Source organism: Cupressus sempervirens, chromosome 2 (assembly GCF_028749045.1).
Source record: "Cupressus sempervirens isolate cs-2001-9-10 chromosome 2, ASM2874904v1, whole genome shotgun sequence".
NCBI classification, from domain to species: domain Eukaryota; kingdom Viridiplantae; phylum Streptophyta; class Pinopsida; order Cupressales; family Cupressaceae; genus Cupressus; species Cupressus sempervirens.
The window spans coordinates 212828894-212846687 of NC_143119.1; the positions used below are offsets into that span (position 1 = coordinate 212828894).

Here is a 17794-nt window from a genome sequence, read left to right on the forward strand (position 1 = left end):
ATTTAATTTAATCTTTTTCATGACACTGTGGAATCCTAAATGCACAGACACACTCATTGGTCTAGTCACATAATGCATTATGAATTCGGATTTACCAATTACTAGAGGGTTAAAATAACTATATAAAGATACATCACCCATATAGGGATGATGTTGGCTCAACATGAAAGGTCTCATCACTAACTCCATGCACCATTGTTGGGGATATAAGTCCTACATAGTAAACAAACATAATCAAGTGTAGATGTACAATATATAATAGTCGAAGCTTACACTAAATCATGTAATAAAGAATCTAATTAATCTCATTTAACTAATCATTAATTAATCCATTTACATAAATTTATTGAATGAGACAAGATGAATATTTTTAGGACATAAGTTAATGAATCCAACATGGATAACTCACTTTCTAATTATTTTAAGCATTTAATAATGAAATTAATAACAATTACTCAATAGCATAAATGTCACTGTAAACATATAAGTCAACATGGTCAAACACATGAGTAAACACTACTGTAGGACCAATAACACATACTGCAACCATTGTTCACATCTTAGGATACTCACATAATAACATCGTGATACCCTATAAATCCAGGTAACTAATGACACAAACCTCAATGAAACCATCTCACATATCATAATCTCAAAAACTAGGCATAAGCATAATTAATTATGTTACTAAAATAACATAATCAAATAACCCCAAGGGTGTAGACCACTCATGGATCCTAAGAAGATCACTCATAAAGCAAGAGCATCAAAGTTGCATCCTTTCAAATAACTTACAGAAATCAAAATGGGTGAGGCACTACAATACCCTTTAGCATTGTTCATTTATGTTCTTATAGTTGATGGCCTTAGATATATCTTGCATCATGCCCAATCAAACAACATTATCCATGGCATTTCTCTACTAGGTAATATTGTTGCCTTTAACTCCCACTTTGCTAATGAAAACATGATCTTCATTCAAAATAAAATTAATGATGTTGTCAACCTTTTGGACATTCTTGAATTATTTTTCTTAGTGTCAAGCTCTCAGCTTGCCATGCACAAAACTAAAATTTGGAGGACTTGTCCTACCCTTCACCTGCCTTGGATCCCAAAAGAGTTGCATGAAATCAAACATGGAGTCATAATTAGATACCTCAAGATTCTTTTTGGGATAGGAATTACATTAAAGATATGTGGAGGTGGTTCTTAGACAAATTTAAGTTCAAACTACTATCTTGGACAAATCGTTTCATGTCTATGGTTGGACAAATACAGGTGGCCAATAGAATGTGTTTGGCTACTCATGTTTATATATCCTCATGTTGGTTTCCTTCTAAAACTTGTTACTATCATCTTACACAAATCATCCAAGGTTTTATTTGATCTAATTGGGGGTGATAAAAAAGGTATCTCAACCACCTCATGGTCTCATGGTATTCTTCTAAAGGACAAGGGAGGAATGGGCATCATTAACCCTTACACTAGGGGTTTCCCTTTTAGCCAAATGGATTGGAAGATCCTTGAGGAAATACATCTTGGAAGCTCTTGGTTCGGTATCACATTCAAATAACTTCAACTAGTAAGCATTGGCATTCTGTTCGTTGGAGTAACAAGATCATTCTAGCCCCACATTTTAAATTGCATGAAACAACCCCACTCAATTGCATATGGAAGGATTGACAAGTGGTCTTCCAAAAGTTGGTCTAGTATGATCAATCATTTGGCTATGGTCTCAACTTTGCCTCTTCATCAATATGGTTGAATCATTTAATTTAATAAAATAATAGTCTTATAGATATGATTCCAAGACTCAAAGCTAAATGATTACTTAAGAAAGGGATTCAAAATTTCAAAGAGCTTTGGGAATAATGGAACTTTATATTTGGGCAAAATTTAGAGTCCCAAACACCATGCCAAAAGGAAATCTTCATGTGTGACTATGTGTAAATCCTCATCTTTAAATATGTTCTCTTCATTCTAAATCCTAGAAGCCAATTTGATGCATGCAGTCAGTGGTCAATTTTTAGATCTTACCCACTACTTATATTTAAACAATGTGCTTCAAAACATTAAAAACCATGATCATGGGAATGTGGAAAAGGAAGTCGGTTCATATATACATGTATTTCAGCACTATACAAAAGTATCTGATATCAAACATGTCATGAGAATGTTCCAAATTATTGTCTAGGATACAAAAGAATATTTCATAACATAAGGATATATGTTCATGCATCAAGTTGTTTGACTAGTTCAAGTTTTATGAAGGTCTTTATTTCTTCTTGGTTGTAGATGGAGTCAAACTTCTAAGAGACTATAGACCTGAGCCATCAATTGAAATATTATCATCGATGGATCAATACACATATATTATAGACATATTATCATTGATGGTTCAATAAGTATGCATTATAGTGAAGCATTGATTTGAACATTTGAAACCAACATTGAAGCTATACCATAAATGATAGCATGGCAAAGACATTAGAACTTGCATAGTCAAATAGTCCAAAGGATAAAAAGTCACTTCAGTTTGTTAACACTATAGGATCAATTATTAAATAGAACTACAATCAGGCCCATACAAGTTAAACAATGATTCATCATGAGGGAGGAACATAAGGATTTGCATTCAGAAATATATGAAAGACGATGTCATATATCATATGCTTTAATCATTGATATGACAAGCATTAACAAAGTATGGTCTCACATCACAAACAACCAACAAATATGTAATCTGAAGCAAATGAACATTATTAATAATATACATCATCCAACAAGACATTAGTGTATATATTGATGATAGTAATAAACAAAAAGCATACAAATTCATATTAGTTTGTATGTGAAGATCCATGTGTATGCATTTGAATGAATGAATTGCAGTGATATGCAAAAATGGGATTGACGACAATTATAAGGAAGTTTACAACATTCAAAGACATCTCCCAAGGAGTATTAACCAAAGACAGGCATCATCAAAATATTGACATGTAATATTAACGAGTGTGTTAGAATAAGCGAAAATAACTATTAGAAGATAACAATATAATGAAAATGGATTAATATTCATGAAAACAGAAATAAAAGTCACCACATATACTTATCTTACAAGGAGCTCGATAATATTAAATGTTAAAGAATTTCCTTAAAATAGGAAATATGATATGAGTCACAATAATACACGTGTTCATACTTACCAACATAATCTATAATTATGACAAAAGAAGAGATTGAATGAGGGAAAGGTTTTTGTGTTAAATAAAAAGGGGAACATTTATATTTTCTTTGATCAATTCATTGTATGCTGTCAAGAACATGTTTTTGATATAAAAGTAGCCAAAACAAGGGGGTTGGCCCTTTACAAGAGTGGTAATCTACCAACCAAAAATCAACAGACAACCAAAAACATGTTCATTGAAGAAACGAAAATCATTAAAATAGAAAGATGTGATTGAGGCTTTTTAACCAAAATAAAAGGCTATGAAGTCTATAGGATACGCCTCTTGGTAGAGAGATATTACCCTTATATGAAAGCAAAAGATATAAATAAGAGTTATATTTTTGAAATAAAAAAGGCAGGAGTAGTCAATGAGAAATATAAAAGAAAAATAAGAAGAAAGAGGAATAAATGTTTTATGTAGATTTGATCGACTCGATATTGTAAATGAAGCACGAATTATGTGTACTCATTTTCTATATTTAATGCAAGAGTCATGTTTTCTTTATTCGTCTTAAACTGTTAAGTTCAAATATTATTTTTCTAATTTATCCCATGTAATACTAATTTTAAAATTAACATATACTAATGGTGAAGAAGATTTCAATACAAGCTTTTGATTATTAGAGTTTGCATACGAAATATTGATTATCTAAATTTTGTCTAAATGGTTTTCCCAATGAAATTTAATTTAATTAGACTAGGGGTTGTGGAATCCATTATTTAGTCTATAACATAGTGAATGGTATAAGCATTGTCTCTGAGGTTTGTCTATAAGGGTCTGGACAAAGATTGACTCTATTTGCCCAATAATTGATAAGGGAGTGATCTATAGTTTGTTTAATGAAACTGTGTTGGTGTCTGAGGTCTTATAGTTCAATATTTGATCATATCCATAGCTCATAAACATGATTGCCTTCATTTAAATAATATTCATTTCACAAATAAAAATACCAAAGCATTCATATAATTTTATTTCGATCCAATTTTTTAAAAATTGCAACAAAGAATTCAAAAAGTCTAAATTCTCTATAGAATTAAATCAGGAGGTACTTCTCATTCGTTGGCCAAAACTGATTAAGTAATCCTATTAGAGAATTGGCGAAGCTCTTGGATTTCCAATCTATGGTTTTGGGAACAAACAAGGACCCTTCGCTTCCCATGGAAGTCTTGGCATCAACTAAAAATGTGCTTCAACCTAAGTTATAGGCACAAGACTTTAGAGTTGGAAGTTCAAAATCTTGTGCCACCAATTTGTTTATTCATTTTTCTTCATTTCTCGACTCTTGCTTCCTTAAGGACAAGAGATGGCCAAATGGTTGCAGCCTTATAACCTTTCCTCTTAGATCTCTTTATAAGCAACTTGTACCTAACATGCCAATGCCCAACAAACTTAATTCTATTTGGAGATGCAAATTTAAACATTTCTGATGGAACAAACTTTGTCTTCAAATTTGGAAAGCAAAAGCTAAATTTCAAGCCCAACTCACTACTTGAAAGCTCCTTCATGTAAAAATGCCCGTTGGGACTCAACTCAAATTTCTCAGCTCACCTCCTTCTTGTCCTTTATGTGGTTAGCTTGAATCACTCAAGCATTGCTTTTGGTTTTGTCCTCACATTAATCTATTATGGAATGAGTTGTTTGCATCCCTACTTGCCCTTTTTCATTTTGCATGGTCTTGGAAAGTTTCTTTCCTTGGCTCTTCAAGTGCTCACAACATGAATTACAATTCTTGTTGGTTAACTATTATTAAATACATTTGGAAGTTCAGATGTCGGGTTGCACTTTCTCACTTATTTACCTCTCTAGAGACTAAACCCCAAACCATTTTTTGTAGCCTTTTGACAAGAATATCTTTGATTATCACTCCTAAAAGGTTAAGACAAGGATAACAAGGTGTAGGCATAATATATTGTTTCTCAACTCAATCAAAAATTAACAACAAACTAACTATGAGATTGAGTCAAGTTACATCTGATGGAGAACTTGGAAAGCTATTGATCATGTTCCACAACACCACTGGAGCAAGACAAAATCATGTTAAAGTTAGATATAATTTGTTGCAATGTAATGTGAAATAGTTTGATTGGTGATTAGTTTCTACAACAAAATTATTACACTTATGAGACTGATGTTTTGTAAACTCTTCTCTAACTATTATTATTTGTAATATAATTATTTTCTTCCAATAAAAGAAAAATGTATTTTCTTTAGGTTAAACTCTATTAGATAATATACTTAATAGGTGCATAAGCATAAACATAATAAAACACAATTCAATTATTTCCTCACAATCAAAATGGACAAACCAACAAATTCAATCAACACTCAAAGTCACTTGACTTTCATAAGCCCCTGGGGCATATGCACCGAGTTGTGGTGCCAAAAAGGTGACAACGAATTTTTTTTTTCCTATTTTAAATAGCGCGTACGCGCTATAGCGTGCACACACTATAGCGCGCACGCACTATAGTGTGTACGTGCTATAGCGCGTATGCGCTTTAAAAAAAAAAAAAAGTATGTATGATGGGCTGCAAACCCGCAGCCCATCATTTTCATTACCATTTTCTTTTACTCCTACAACGAGCAGCGCGTACGCGAGTTGAAGACTCAACATTTGCACCACCATTTGCCAAAATGCCTCCTCATCAATGAAATCCAAGACCACAAGCGCACCCACGACGACGCCGTAAGTGATATAAACCTAACTTTGCATTGTTTGATATATTTTTCATATTGTTTTGTAAGTTTTTTATATTCTTTTGTAGGGTTTTTACAAATTTCATTTAGATTTGTTTATTTATTTGAATTTCAATTGATTTTTTATCAGGAAATGTTCATAATCAACCAAAAAATCCACAAGAACATCAAAACCCTCAAGAAACCCAAAACCAAAACCCTCCTCAAGAAGAAGAACAAATTCCACAACCCGAACCAATTGCAAGACCTCCAGCAGGCACACAAGAAAATCTAAGAAATGAAATAGAGAGAGGCAAAACTGAATTAGAAGGAATCATTGCTCGGTTGAAAGAATTCGGACAAACCAATCCAACGAGGGCTCAATTGGCATCATCCCTCAAATCCATTAACACTCAAATAGCCTCAGTTAGTGGTCAGTTAGATATTTGGCGGGCTAAGAGGGATGAACAAAAAAGATTTTATGCAAATAAATTGTCATATGAAGATGTTAAAAAAAAGGAAATACCAAAAGGTAGTATATGTGCATTATTTAGAAAACCCGGTGAGCAAAATACTGTTAGAGAGGGTACTAAACGATTCCCCATCCATTGGTGCATACATGATGCTATTAGAAATAATTTTTGGGATAGATGGTGGATGGTTTTTGATGCCCCTCCTTGCAACAATCACGAGGTCCCCATGTATTTTTTGAAGAAATTATATTGTGAGTTTGTCCTTTGGGAGATCCCCAATTATTTTGATATGTTAGACTCCCAGGGTAGAGGTGGGGGGTCATCATTTGAGAGGCCCGGAGCACGTCGTGACCCTAATGTAGTTAGGGCACCCGTGGTCCATCCACAGTGTGAGCATGTGATTATTCCTTCAGTTGTGAAGGAACATGTAGAGGCCAACACTCTAGGGACCATTAATGCTTTGACACAGACCCTCATCCATTCCACGAGCCCATTAGTTGAGGGGGATCCTTCTATACGTCATGGTCACATGTGCACTTCATGTGGATCCCTATGCACATTTGGCACTCATGTCGGAGATGGTGCAGATGATGGGCTTGTCACCGATCAGTTCCTGAATGAGACATTTGGCATTGACACACAGGTAAATTACTAATTTGATCACATTTCATATGTATAGTGAATGATTAATTAATTAGGATTTATTGACATTGTTCAAAATTTAGGGTCAAAGTGTTCCTAGGCCTAGCAGTGATCCTCCAGGCCCATTTTTTGTCCCTTCGACGAGTCCTGAGGTATGTATCAATTTAATCATTTTAATTAATACATATATTTATTACGTAATCATATTAAGGATTGACCAAAAAAAATATGCATGTGCATTAGTTCTCCACAGGACCCTCAACCTTTACCATAAACACAGAGCAGAGACATCATACGAGCTTCACACAAGTACAGTTGTTTCATGTTAATTTAATTCATTTGATTATATTTATTCCATGTTTCATGTTAGATATAATGTGTATTGTATGACGTGCATCTCATGATGTCAGACACACCTCCTCATCTGCGACAATTTGTTGATAGTGGAGTGGCCACAACTGTGGCTAGCTCACAGCCACTAACGGAGGTATGAAAGAATTTTCTTCATTTTAGTTGTTGTTTATAATAGTTAATCTCAAAATTTCTAATGTTATTTATAAGTGATTATATTTATTGAATTGTTGTAGGGTCTTGTCACGCCTCATCATCCACGAGCATTTGAGGTGGACTTACAGAGTGACTATTTGTTGGCGGTAAGAAAATAATTGATTTTGTGAGTACATATATTTGATTTCAACGTATAATAAATATTGATTCATATCTACTTTCTTTGTATTAGTTGGACCTAGAGAAGAGCCTCAACAAGAGGTCAAGTGAGCATGTCAGGAACACCCCGTCATCTCCACTGTCTCCCTCCACACGACGGCAGAGGACGTCGAGAGACTTGTTTCCTTCCCCTCGTGGGAAGGAAAAGATGTAGTTGAGATATTTGATACATATATAGAGAGACTTGTTTCCTTCCCCATGTATATATATAGGCATCTGAGAGACATATTCAATACACATTTGATGTACTTATGACATTCTATATTTGATGTATGACATTATTGGTTAATATATGATATGTTTGTTCATATACGACATTATTGGTTATCATAATATATTATGTGTTTGTTAATGTATATGACATTATTGGTTATCATTTTATATTATATGTTTGTTCATGTATGACGTTAAATTAGATATGTTCATGTATGACATTAAATTAGATATGTGCATGTATGAAATTAAATTCAATTGCTAGAGAGTTGCCATTATGTCTACCAACTAGTAGATGTTCTTTTTTGCTTTATTAGTATTTCTCAAAAACTACAAAGAAGTTATTTCTGGTAGTATCTACTATAGTCCTACTCAAATATGTTTTCAAAAATACTTAGTATGGCAAAGAAATGTCTATGGAAAGCTTGTCAAATAGGATATTAAGGAACTAAATGTGGATAGTCATTAGTACCCATCAATAAGAACACGGACATCTTTCTCAAGCAAGCCATATGACATTAGCAAGTAATTTATAAATTTCCTTTGCAAATAACTAGAAGATGCTATGAATCTTAATATAGAGTTAATCACGAACTCATTATTCCATCCAAGAAGCATATATCACCCTAAGCCAATTAACTGATAGGATAAAAATTAATTCAATTTCAACAAAATTTTGAGTATAACAAGCATCTTAGGGATTCTTACAAGAATTAACACGATGTTCACAAGAGCATTACAAGTTCTTGTAATGCTATTTCACATATTGTAATCATATTCAGTTTTGAATGGCCATTTGTGTTACAAGCATAAATGTTCTTTAAGGTCTTTTAATTCTAGACATGAATTTTATTATGAAGCTTTTTTATGACAACCCACTCAATGCATATATTGTTGTTCCACATTATGCTAATTTGACTTTCATTGGTTGATTTGGGTCTAGACATGACGTTATTCACTACCTTTTTTATATATTATTTTTTTGTAGTGAGGTTCTGGCCTGAATGAATGTATTAATCATCGAAGTTGTGAACCTTGGTCAAGATCCTTACAAATATATTTTCAAATTGGACCTCAAATAGTTTTCTTAGTCACCCCCTGTACACAGATACTGAAATTGTAGTTAATTACAAAATTAATACTAAATTAACACAAGTTTAATTGAGAAGTATTATGTACCTCAATAGGCTAGATTATTATTGACCGGGAAGCTTTATCTTAGAGCAGTTGGTTTCCTAAATCTTTAGCACAATGACAGTCTTATGGAATGTGGAATTAGGTCTGCTAGCTAAGGAATGTTCTTTAAAAGGTAGAGGAAACTCAAGACTCACATGTTTCCAATCAATATAAATGTTTAAATCGCTTCTCTAATTTTTTCTATTTATGATCTTCTTCAAACTTAACTTTCTAAATGCATTGATGGGGAAATAAAGATCTTCTAGGAACTAAAGGCTAATCATGTTTAATACTTACAATTCTCTGTTTTTATCTAATAATTTAAAAAAGATTGTACGAGTGTTTTCAAAGAGCAACACTTGTCACTAACATCATAAGAAGGAATATCCAAGGAGTCTTACCACTGATCCCCCACCACCAAATTCAAGAGAAAACAAAATTCCACTACTAAAGAGATAGTAACAATGATCATCCCTAGTCTCTATCTTATCACAAAATGATTACCATCAAAATTTGCATTTCCAATTGCGTCATGTGCATTGAAGTGATAGTAACATTTTCACTCTCTTACCTAATGTCTCCCATTTCTAAAACTCGTGGGGAAGGGCAAGGCCATCTTCTCAGTACTTCAAAATACAACGAGTTCCATTTTTTCACATATTGATAATCGTTGACTTAAAGTATAGTCGAAGTATTGATAGCCCATAGATATGCCCCGTCAAAGATCGCAACCCTATGGCATTTAGTGACCCTTAGGGACATTATGGTTCAACGTGCCTAAGAACGTTCGAGCACTGAAGGGGACATGAAGAGATTGTGGATAGGGTTTACTTGGCTACCCGGAGCTAATGGAGCAGACAGTTTGATCCCATGACGAAAGATGAGAGAGATTTGGCAGTTGGCAACTTTGTACTGGCCAACACTACAAGTTTCAGCATCACCCGAGATGGCATTGTAGAATGAAAATGGAATGTGATCTCCAAAAAGCGAGAGAGGTTATTGTAGGTCTCTGCAACACAGTCCTGCAAGAATTGGAATCTCATCCATATCTTGCACGAGCTCCAAGATATGCCCCGTCAAAGATCGCAGCCCTGTGGCATTTAGTGACCCTTAGGGACATTCTGGTTCGGCGTGCCTGAGAACATTCAAGCATTGAAGGGGACAAGACAAGGTTGGGGATAGGGTTTACCTAGCCACCCAGAGCTAATGGAGCAGACAGTTTGATCCCACGATGAAAGATGAGAGAGATTTGGCAGTTGGCAACTTTGTACTGGCCAACACTACAAGTTTCAACATCACCCGAGATGGCGTTGCAAAATGAAAACAAAATGTGATCTCCAAAAAGCGAAAGAGGTTATTGTAGGTCTCCACAACACGGTCATGTAGGAACTAGAATCCCATCCATACCTCGCATGAGCTCTGAGATATGCCCCGTCAAAGATCGCAGCCCTATGGCATTTAGTGACCCTTGGGGACATTTCGGATTGGCGTGCATGAGAACATTCGAGCACTGAAGGGGATAGGACGAGGTTGGGGATAGGGTTTACCCGGCCACTCGTAGCTAACGGAGCAGATAGTTTGATCCCACGACGAAAGGTGAGAGAGATTTGGCAGTTGGCAACTTTGTACTGGCCCACACTGCAAGTTTCAGCATCACCCGAGATGGCATTGTAAAACAAAAATGAAGTGTGATCTCCAAAAAGTGAGAGAGGTTATTGTAGGTCTCCGCAACACGGTCCTGTAGGAACTGGAATTGCATCCATACCTCGCACGAGCTCCGAGATATGCCATATCAAAGATCGCATCCCTGTGGCATTTAGTGACCCTTAGGGACATTCTGGTTCAGCGTGCCTGAGAACGTTCGAGCACTGAAGGGGACAGGAAGAGGTTGGGGATAAGGTTTAATCGGCCACCCAGAGCTAATGGAGTAGACAGTTTGATCCCACGATGATAGATGAGAGAGATTTGGCAGTTGGCAACTTTGTATTGGCCAACACTACAAGTTTCAGCATCACCCGAGATGGCATTGTAGAATGAAAATGGAATGTGATCTCCAAAAAGCGAGAGAGGTTATTGTAGATCTCTGCAACACAGTCCTGTAGGAATTGGAATCTAATCCATATCTTGCACGAGCTCCGAGATATGCCCCGTCAAAGATCGCAGCCCTGTGGCATTTAGTGACCCTTAGGGACATTCTGGTTCGGCGTGCCTGAGAACATTCAAGCATTGAAGGGGACAAGACAAGGTTGGGGATAGGTTTTACCCAGCCACCTGGAGCTAATGGAGCAGATAGTTTGATCCCATGACGAAAGATGAGAGAGATTTGGGAGTTGGCAACTTTGTACTGGCCAACACTACAAGTTTCAGCATCACCCGAGATGGTGTTGTAAAATGAAAACATAATGTGATCTCCAAAAACTATGAGAGGTTATTTTAGGTCTCCGCAACATGATCCTATAGGAACTGGAATCGCATCCATACCTTGCACGAGCTCCGAGATATGCCCCGTCAAAGATCGCAGCCCTATGGCATTTAGTGACCCTTGGGGACATTCCGGATTGGCGTGCCTAAGAACGTTCGAGCACTAAAGGGGATAGGACGAGGTTGGGGATAGGGTTTACCTGGCCACTCAGAGCTAACGGAGCAGACAGTTCAATCCCACGACGAAAGGTGAGAGAGATTTGGCAGTTGGCAACTTTGTACTGGCCCACACTGCAAGTTTCAGCATCACCCGAGATGGCATTGTAATACAAAAATGGAGTGTGATCTCCAAAAAGTGAGAGAGGTTATTGTAGGTCTCCGCAACATGGTCCTGTAGGAACTAGAATTGCATCCATACCTCGCATGAGCTTCGAGATATGCCCTGTCAAAGATCGCAGCCCTGTGGCATTTAGTGACCCTTAGGGACATTCTGGTTCAGCGTGCCTGAGAACGTTCAAGCACTGAAGGGGACAGGAAGAGGTTAGGGATAAGGTTTACCCAGCCACCCGGAGCTAATGGAGGAGACAGTTTGATCCCACGATGAAAGATGAGAGAGATTTGGCAGTTGGCAACTTTGTACTGGCCAACACTACAAGTTTTAGCATCACCCGAGACGGCATTGTAAAATGAAAATAGAATGTGATCTCCAAAAAGCGAGAGAGTTTATTGTAGGTTTCTGTAACACGGTCATGTAGGAACTGGAATCCCATCCATACCTTGCACGAGCTCCGAGATATGCCCCGTCAAAGATCGCAGCCCTATGGCATTTAGTGACCCTTGGGGACATTTTGGATTGGCGTTCTTGAGAACATTCAAGTACTGAAGGGGATAGGGTTTACCCGACCACTTGGAGCTAACAGAGCAGACAGTTCGATCCCACAACGAAAGGTGAGAGAGATTTGGCAGTTGGCAACTTTGTACTGGCCCACACTGCAAGTTTCAGCATCACCCGAGATGGCATTGTAAAATAAAAATGGAGTGTGATCTCCAAAAAGTGAGAGAGATTATTGTAGGTCTTCGCAACACAGTCCTGTAGGAACTAGAATCACATCCATACCTCGCACGAGCTCCGAGATATGCCCCGTCAAAGATCGCAGCCCTATGGCATTTAGTGACCCTTGGGGACATTCTGGATTGGCGTGCCTGAGAACGTTCGAGCACTGAAGGGGATAGGACGAGGTTGGGGATAGGGTTTACCCGACCACGCAGAGCTAACGGAGTAGACAGTTCGATCCCATGAGGAAAGGTGAGAGAGATTTGGCAGTTGGCAACTTTGTACTAGCCGACATTGCAAGTTTCAGCATCACCCAAGATGGTGTCGTTAAATGAAAACGGAGTGTGATCTCCAAAAAGTGAGAGAGGTTATTGTAGGTCTCCAAAAAGAGTGTTTAAAAATGCAAAAACAACGGGGGGTCCTTTGTATGGTTTGGGAGTTTGACCATTAAAACTAGAAATTGTCCTAGTAGTAAGTGCTGGTAATAGTTTTGAAATTTGATTGTTGAGTGTTGAGAAACCTCAAGTTTGGGATTTTTCTTATTGGTTTGAGTCTATAATAACCATTTCCATCTGAAAAGTCGAGTGTTGAAACCATTTAAGAAGTATTTGCATAGTTTTCCCTAAAATTTGAGTGCATAAAAAGGGGTATGTGATTGCTCCCAAGGTGGATTTAGTGTTTTCTCCAAACAAGAGTTGCATTTTATGTTTGAAGTCATCTAATATAACCAAAGTGAAGGTGGTTGAACCATTTTGGGGTTCTAGAGACATTGCAAAGTAAGAGTTCTAGAAAGCCCTAGGGTAAAGGGGCTAGAAAGGAGGGTTTTGTAAAAACCATTGTAAAGTTGATCATGAGACCAAAAAAAAAAAGAATCCTTGAATTTGAGTCGTGTCTTAAGACTTTTTTGGGTCATGGGAGTTCCAAAAGTCAAGGGATTGTGAGTTGCTTTGTAAATGGCCTCAAACTAGGCCTAGTTGGTAGACTGAAATAGCCCGTTTTGAGTGATATTATAGGAGATAAAACCTTGAGCATACAACAAACATTGATATTAGATTAAGCTTGCTAATGCAAGATTCACAACCAGATTGGTTGTAGGAGGTTGTCACAAACCTTGGGTAACCAAATACTTGTGGGGATGAAAATGTTTCCCTTTTAATTCCATCCCCACCACATGTTGACCCCAAGGACGTCATCTAATGCTTTGCAAATGGTGGCAACCATGATGAAATAAATAGTTAACAATTTTTTGATACCCAGGCCCAAAATGACTATGATGGAGATGATGATTTTATACGTTACATGCCACTAGACAGAAAACAACATAGTGGTTTACCCAGTAGATTCCTATAGCTACCAAAGAAAAGGATACAAAATTCTAAGGAACAAGAGAGACTAAGAAGTTATTTGAGGCTAATGCACTTTACATGAAGGAGAAGATCAGGGATAGGAAAGATGGGAGAGAGGAAAAGATTGCAAGAAATGAGATCTTATATGCTATAGAGAGGGGAAAATGAGTTGCGGAGAAGGTTGCACTAAAGGAATAGAAGAGGAAAGAAAGAGAGGATAATCTAAATGTTTGAAAGAGATATAGACCAAATATTGGAGGTGCACCTTCAACAACTATAGAAATTATATTTACAACACTAGTGGAAGGAGATGTAATTGCACTAGCCCTAGAATCAATAAGTATGCCCAACATATCTCTTCTCCCATAGCATAAATCACATTCTGATATGTTCAATGCTCTAATCCCTAGATTAGGAAATATTCTTACTTAATAAGTGTAACCCCAAGCATTGTCACCATAGTTGGCAACAAATGGTGAGAGTCCCAATCAACTAGTGAAAAAAATGACTAAGTTGATGGAGCTGAATCCTACATTACACACATCTCCTAGTAGTGGACAGGAGGATGTTGGGATTGGGAGCATAGCACCTATTCCCTTTCCCAATTTTATGGACAATTGATGGGAACTCAAGTAGATGGGAGAAATTCCAATTTTTTTGAAGCGATAAAGTTTTGTGATGTATTTAGAATATCTAAGATAGACTTATTTTTTATGTGAACTAAACCATTCTTACATTACTATTTAAATCTATTTGTATTTTTATAATAGGTTGATTGTTGGTCATGGCGTAAAATATGTAAAGTTTAGAAATATAAATAGTTCATCATAGAGATATTATAGAATTAATTTATTTTAAATAATAGAAATAATCATAACAAATAGATAGAAATAAAAAATAATAATTTGATACAAAAAGTTTTAATTTATTTTAAATAATTAAATAATAGAAACATCGTAGAATTAATAATTCAGTATAATCATAACAAATAGACACTAAACAATCCCAAATTCAAACATACGAAGGTCCAACTAGAATAATGACTTTAAATAACCAAATACCAAAGCCAAACAAAGGAAATGGGACTTTTACCTTAAATGAATAAATTACATGAAGAAGGGTGGCTGGTTGTTTGGAAATCTACTTATTTTTCTTCTCTCCCTCCTGTCATCCAAGAGAACATGCAATGAAAGAAAAATATCATCACAATAAGAAAATATGAAAAATATTGTTCTAGCTTTAAAAAAATTGGAGACATCAAAACATAAAATCTATGATTTAAACTAAATCTCATCACTTACGCATCATAACAATACGGTCCACCTTATTCATGTGGACAGTCTTGGGGAAGAGGTTGCAACAATGTATTTGGATCCAGTTGATCACTCTTTCTCTCTCTCCCTCTCTTTGTATTCAATCTAATGAGCCAACTGGATCTGCTCGACATTTTAATGTCTCAAGTATTGCCTCGTGGTCTGACTCGCAAACTCTCCAAAGATTCTTATTATGTGGTTTTCCACCATATTTTATCAAGTGGACATTTGATGTGACAACAAGATTTGAATAATGAAGAATCTTCCTCTCTGTTTGCCAATCCTCGAATAACCACAAGTTAGGGTTCTTCATAGAATATTGTCTAAGCCATGTGCCGGTTACAACCATCGCACCGACATGGTACTCTAAACCTTCACCATCTATAACCGAGTGATCCAATTTTTTTTTGGCTTGAACACAACGACAAAAATAATAATCTATCCCTTCTTCATTGTCTTCAGGTGCAATAACAGCAAAAACATGGCCTGCAGTGACAAATGTACAAAATGCGGTCATTAATTCAGAAAATACTTGCATAAAAGTTATAAAGTTACATATTGAAATTAAAAAGATATATAAATATATATATTACCAGGTTGCACTAGATCAGACAAGCAGTCAAAGTCAATAGACGATTCCATCTGTACCATTTCCAGTGCTTGTGGGGGACGATAGGTGTCAATTGGGTCCAAAACCCGTATATCCCATTTGTCCACCCATTCAGTCGACTCACAGTCATCCCAATTTTCCTCTGCACATGATGGACAATAGCATGCCATTTTTCGTGTGTGGATACTCCATGAACCTGCATCAGAGCTTCTAAAAGAGTGCAACTCACTGGATCCTGTTAGTGTGCAACAATCCTGATATGGTGCAATGTTAGTATTATCTATCAACCAAAAAAATTTACAAACCGTAGACTCACCTTCCTTACCTAGACCCATTGTAGCGTTACACCACTGGACGATGGATTTTGCATCTGTCAATATTGCTCCATCTTTGTACTTTAGTTCTTCACGAGCTAAGGCTCTTTTGATGCATGCGCCTGCACCATCGTGCTCTCCCTTTCCATGACCAGCCTCTATGAAATTCCACATGTATTGAATTCTACACAACTTGTGCATCTTGCTCAACCAATAGAACATCCGTGCATTCTTGAATTGAGATGCACAATTGTATGACCAAATAATGTGCTGATGATATGTGATGCCCCTGTTAGCCAAATCTTCATAAAATAGTTGAAAACAACCATGTACGAACTCTGTAGAATGTGATCGATCATCGCTGATGTAAAAATGGTACTCCCTCAAAATCTTCCTGTCATCCTCTGTACTTGTAGGTGAATGCATGAATGTTATGTGAACAAATATGGAAACCTGTTGAGAAGTACAATACTTTGCTTGCATCTCATTTTGTGGTTGTCATGTGTAGTTCTCTACGAAATCTACAACCGAAACAATGGTATCCAGTGGAAATGTATCCTTGCACAACTTGAATTGCAAATCTAGCCATCGAGCTCTATGGGTATGCCTTGCATACTCGTAAATAATGTTTTCACGAAAAATCTTCATGAACTCATACATTGAAATCTTTTCAATGACTAAATCACATCTTTTACCATGTTTCCCATCTTTTAGAACATATGTCACTATCTTAAATTTTCCATAATCTACTATTTCATTTCCAATTGCATGTGTACTATCCATATGTTGACAAGTTGATAAAAGTTGCAAAGAACCACAAAATAAGCACGTACCATCCAAGCATGATGTCTTGTAAAATTGTTGGCCGTCCCTTATTTCACATAAAATGTTGGATATGAATTCCCTTGAATATCTTGGTGGCTCATTTATGTCACAATCCTGCAAAACAAACTGAGAATGCAAAATTATGCATATATGCCTAAAAACATCAAAATGGTTAGAAAATTCAATATTTATCCTACAACAACAACTTGTGCGTGTCTGATTTATCTTCACATAAAAAAGTTTACCCATCACATAAACGATTAACTTTTCTTTGACAAGTACGCTTGCTAATCTTGTCAGGCATTGATTTCAAAATGTTACTATCAATATCAATCAAATATTTTGGTCTTCTAAAATGAATTCTAGAAGGTGTTATAATCTCTTCAATTCTCTCAACATTTTGAACATCAACATAAGGTTGAGTGTATTGCGTACCTTGAACCGAAGATGATGTGCCTTGGCAATAAGATGCAAAAGATGGAATATCACCTACTTGATGTGTTGATGTTGTGCCTTCAACATGACATGATGGAGTGTGTATATCGTCGGATCTACAAATCGGTGTCTCTTCAACATGAGAGGACGATATGACTTCAACATTGGAAGATGGTGTAGCAGACGATATGACTCCAACATTAGAAGATGGTGTAGCTTCACAATTCAATTGTCTTCTTGAGTGTAACAGTCTCATTCGTTCTCTTTGTCTTTCCAATTCTTCCTCTTTGTTTCTTGGTACCGGTGGTTCTTGATCCTCTTCGAAAGTCAATTCTTCATT

The 17794-nt window shown here is 36.5% G+C and overlaps 1 protein-coding gene across 1 annotated transcript; it reads right to left on the bottom strand.

Moving 5' to 3' along the window:
- Positions 1-451: 451 nt before the first annotated feature.
- Positions 452-16178, bottom strand: LOC149571798 (uncharacterized). The gene is made up of 3 exons (XM_089815731.1): positions 15864-16178; positions 15643-15756; positions 452-540 (listed from the first exon to the last, which is right to left on the bottom strand). The coding sequence occupies exons 1-3, from the start codon at positions 16048-16050 to the stop codon at positions 452-454; spliced, it is 390 nt and encodes a 129-aa protein (XP_089671857.1). The 5' UTR covers positions 16051-16178.
- Between the last annotated feature and the right edge of the window lie 1616 nt (positions 16179-17794).

Bases quoted from the DNA above. Each gene is read 5' to 3' on its own strand.
- LOC149571798 (XM_089815731.1), bottom strand. From the start codon at position 16,050: ATGGCATGCTATTGTCCATCATGTGCAGAGGAAAATTGGGATGACTGT. The intron at 15,757-15,863 runs GTAATATATATA...TTGTCACTGCAG, and splicing joins GTCTGATCTAGTGCAACCTG to GCCATGTTTTTGCTGTTATT. The intron at 541-15,642 runs GTTTAGAGTACC...CAATGGTTGCAG, and splicing joins CTCGGTTATAGATGGTGAAG to TATGTGTTATTGGTCCTACA.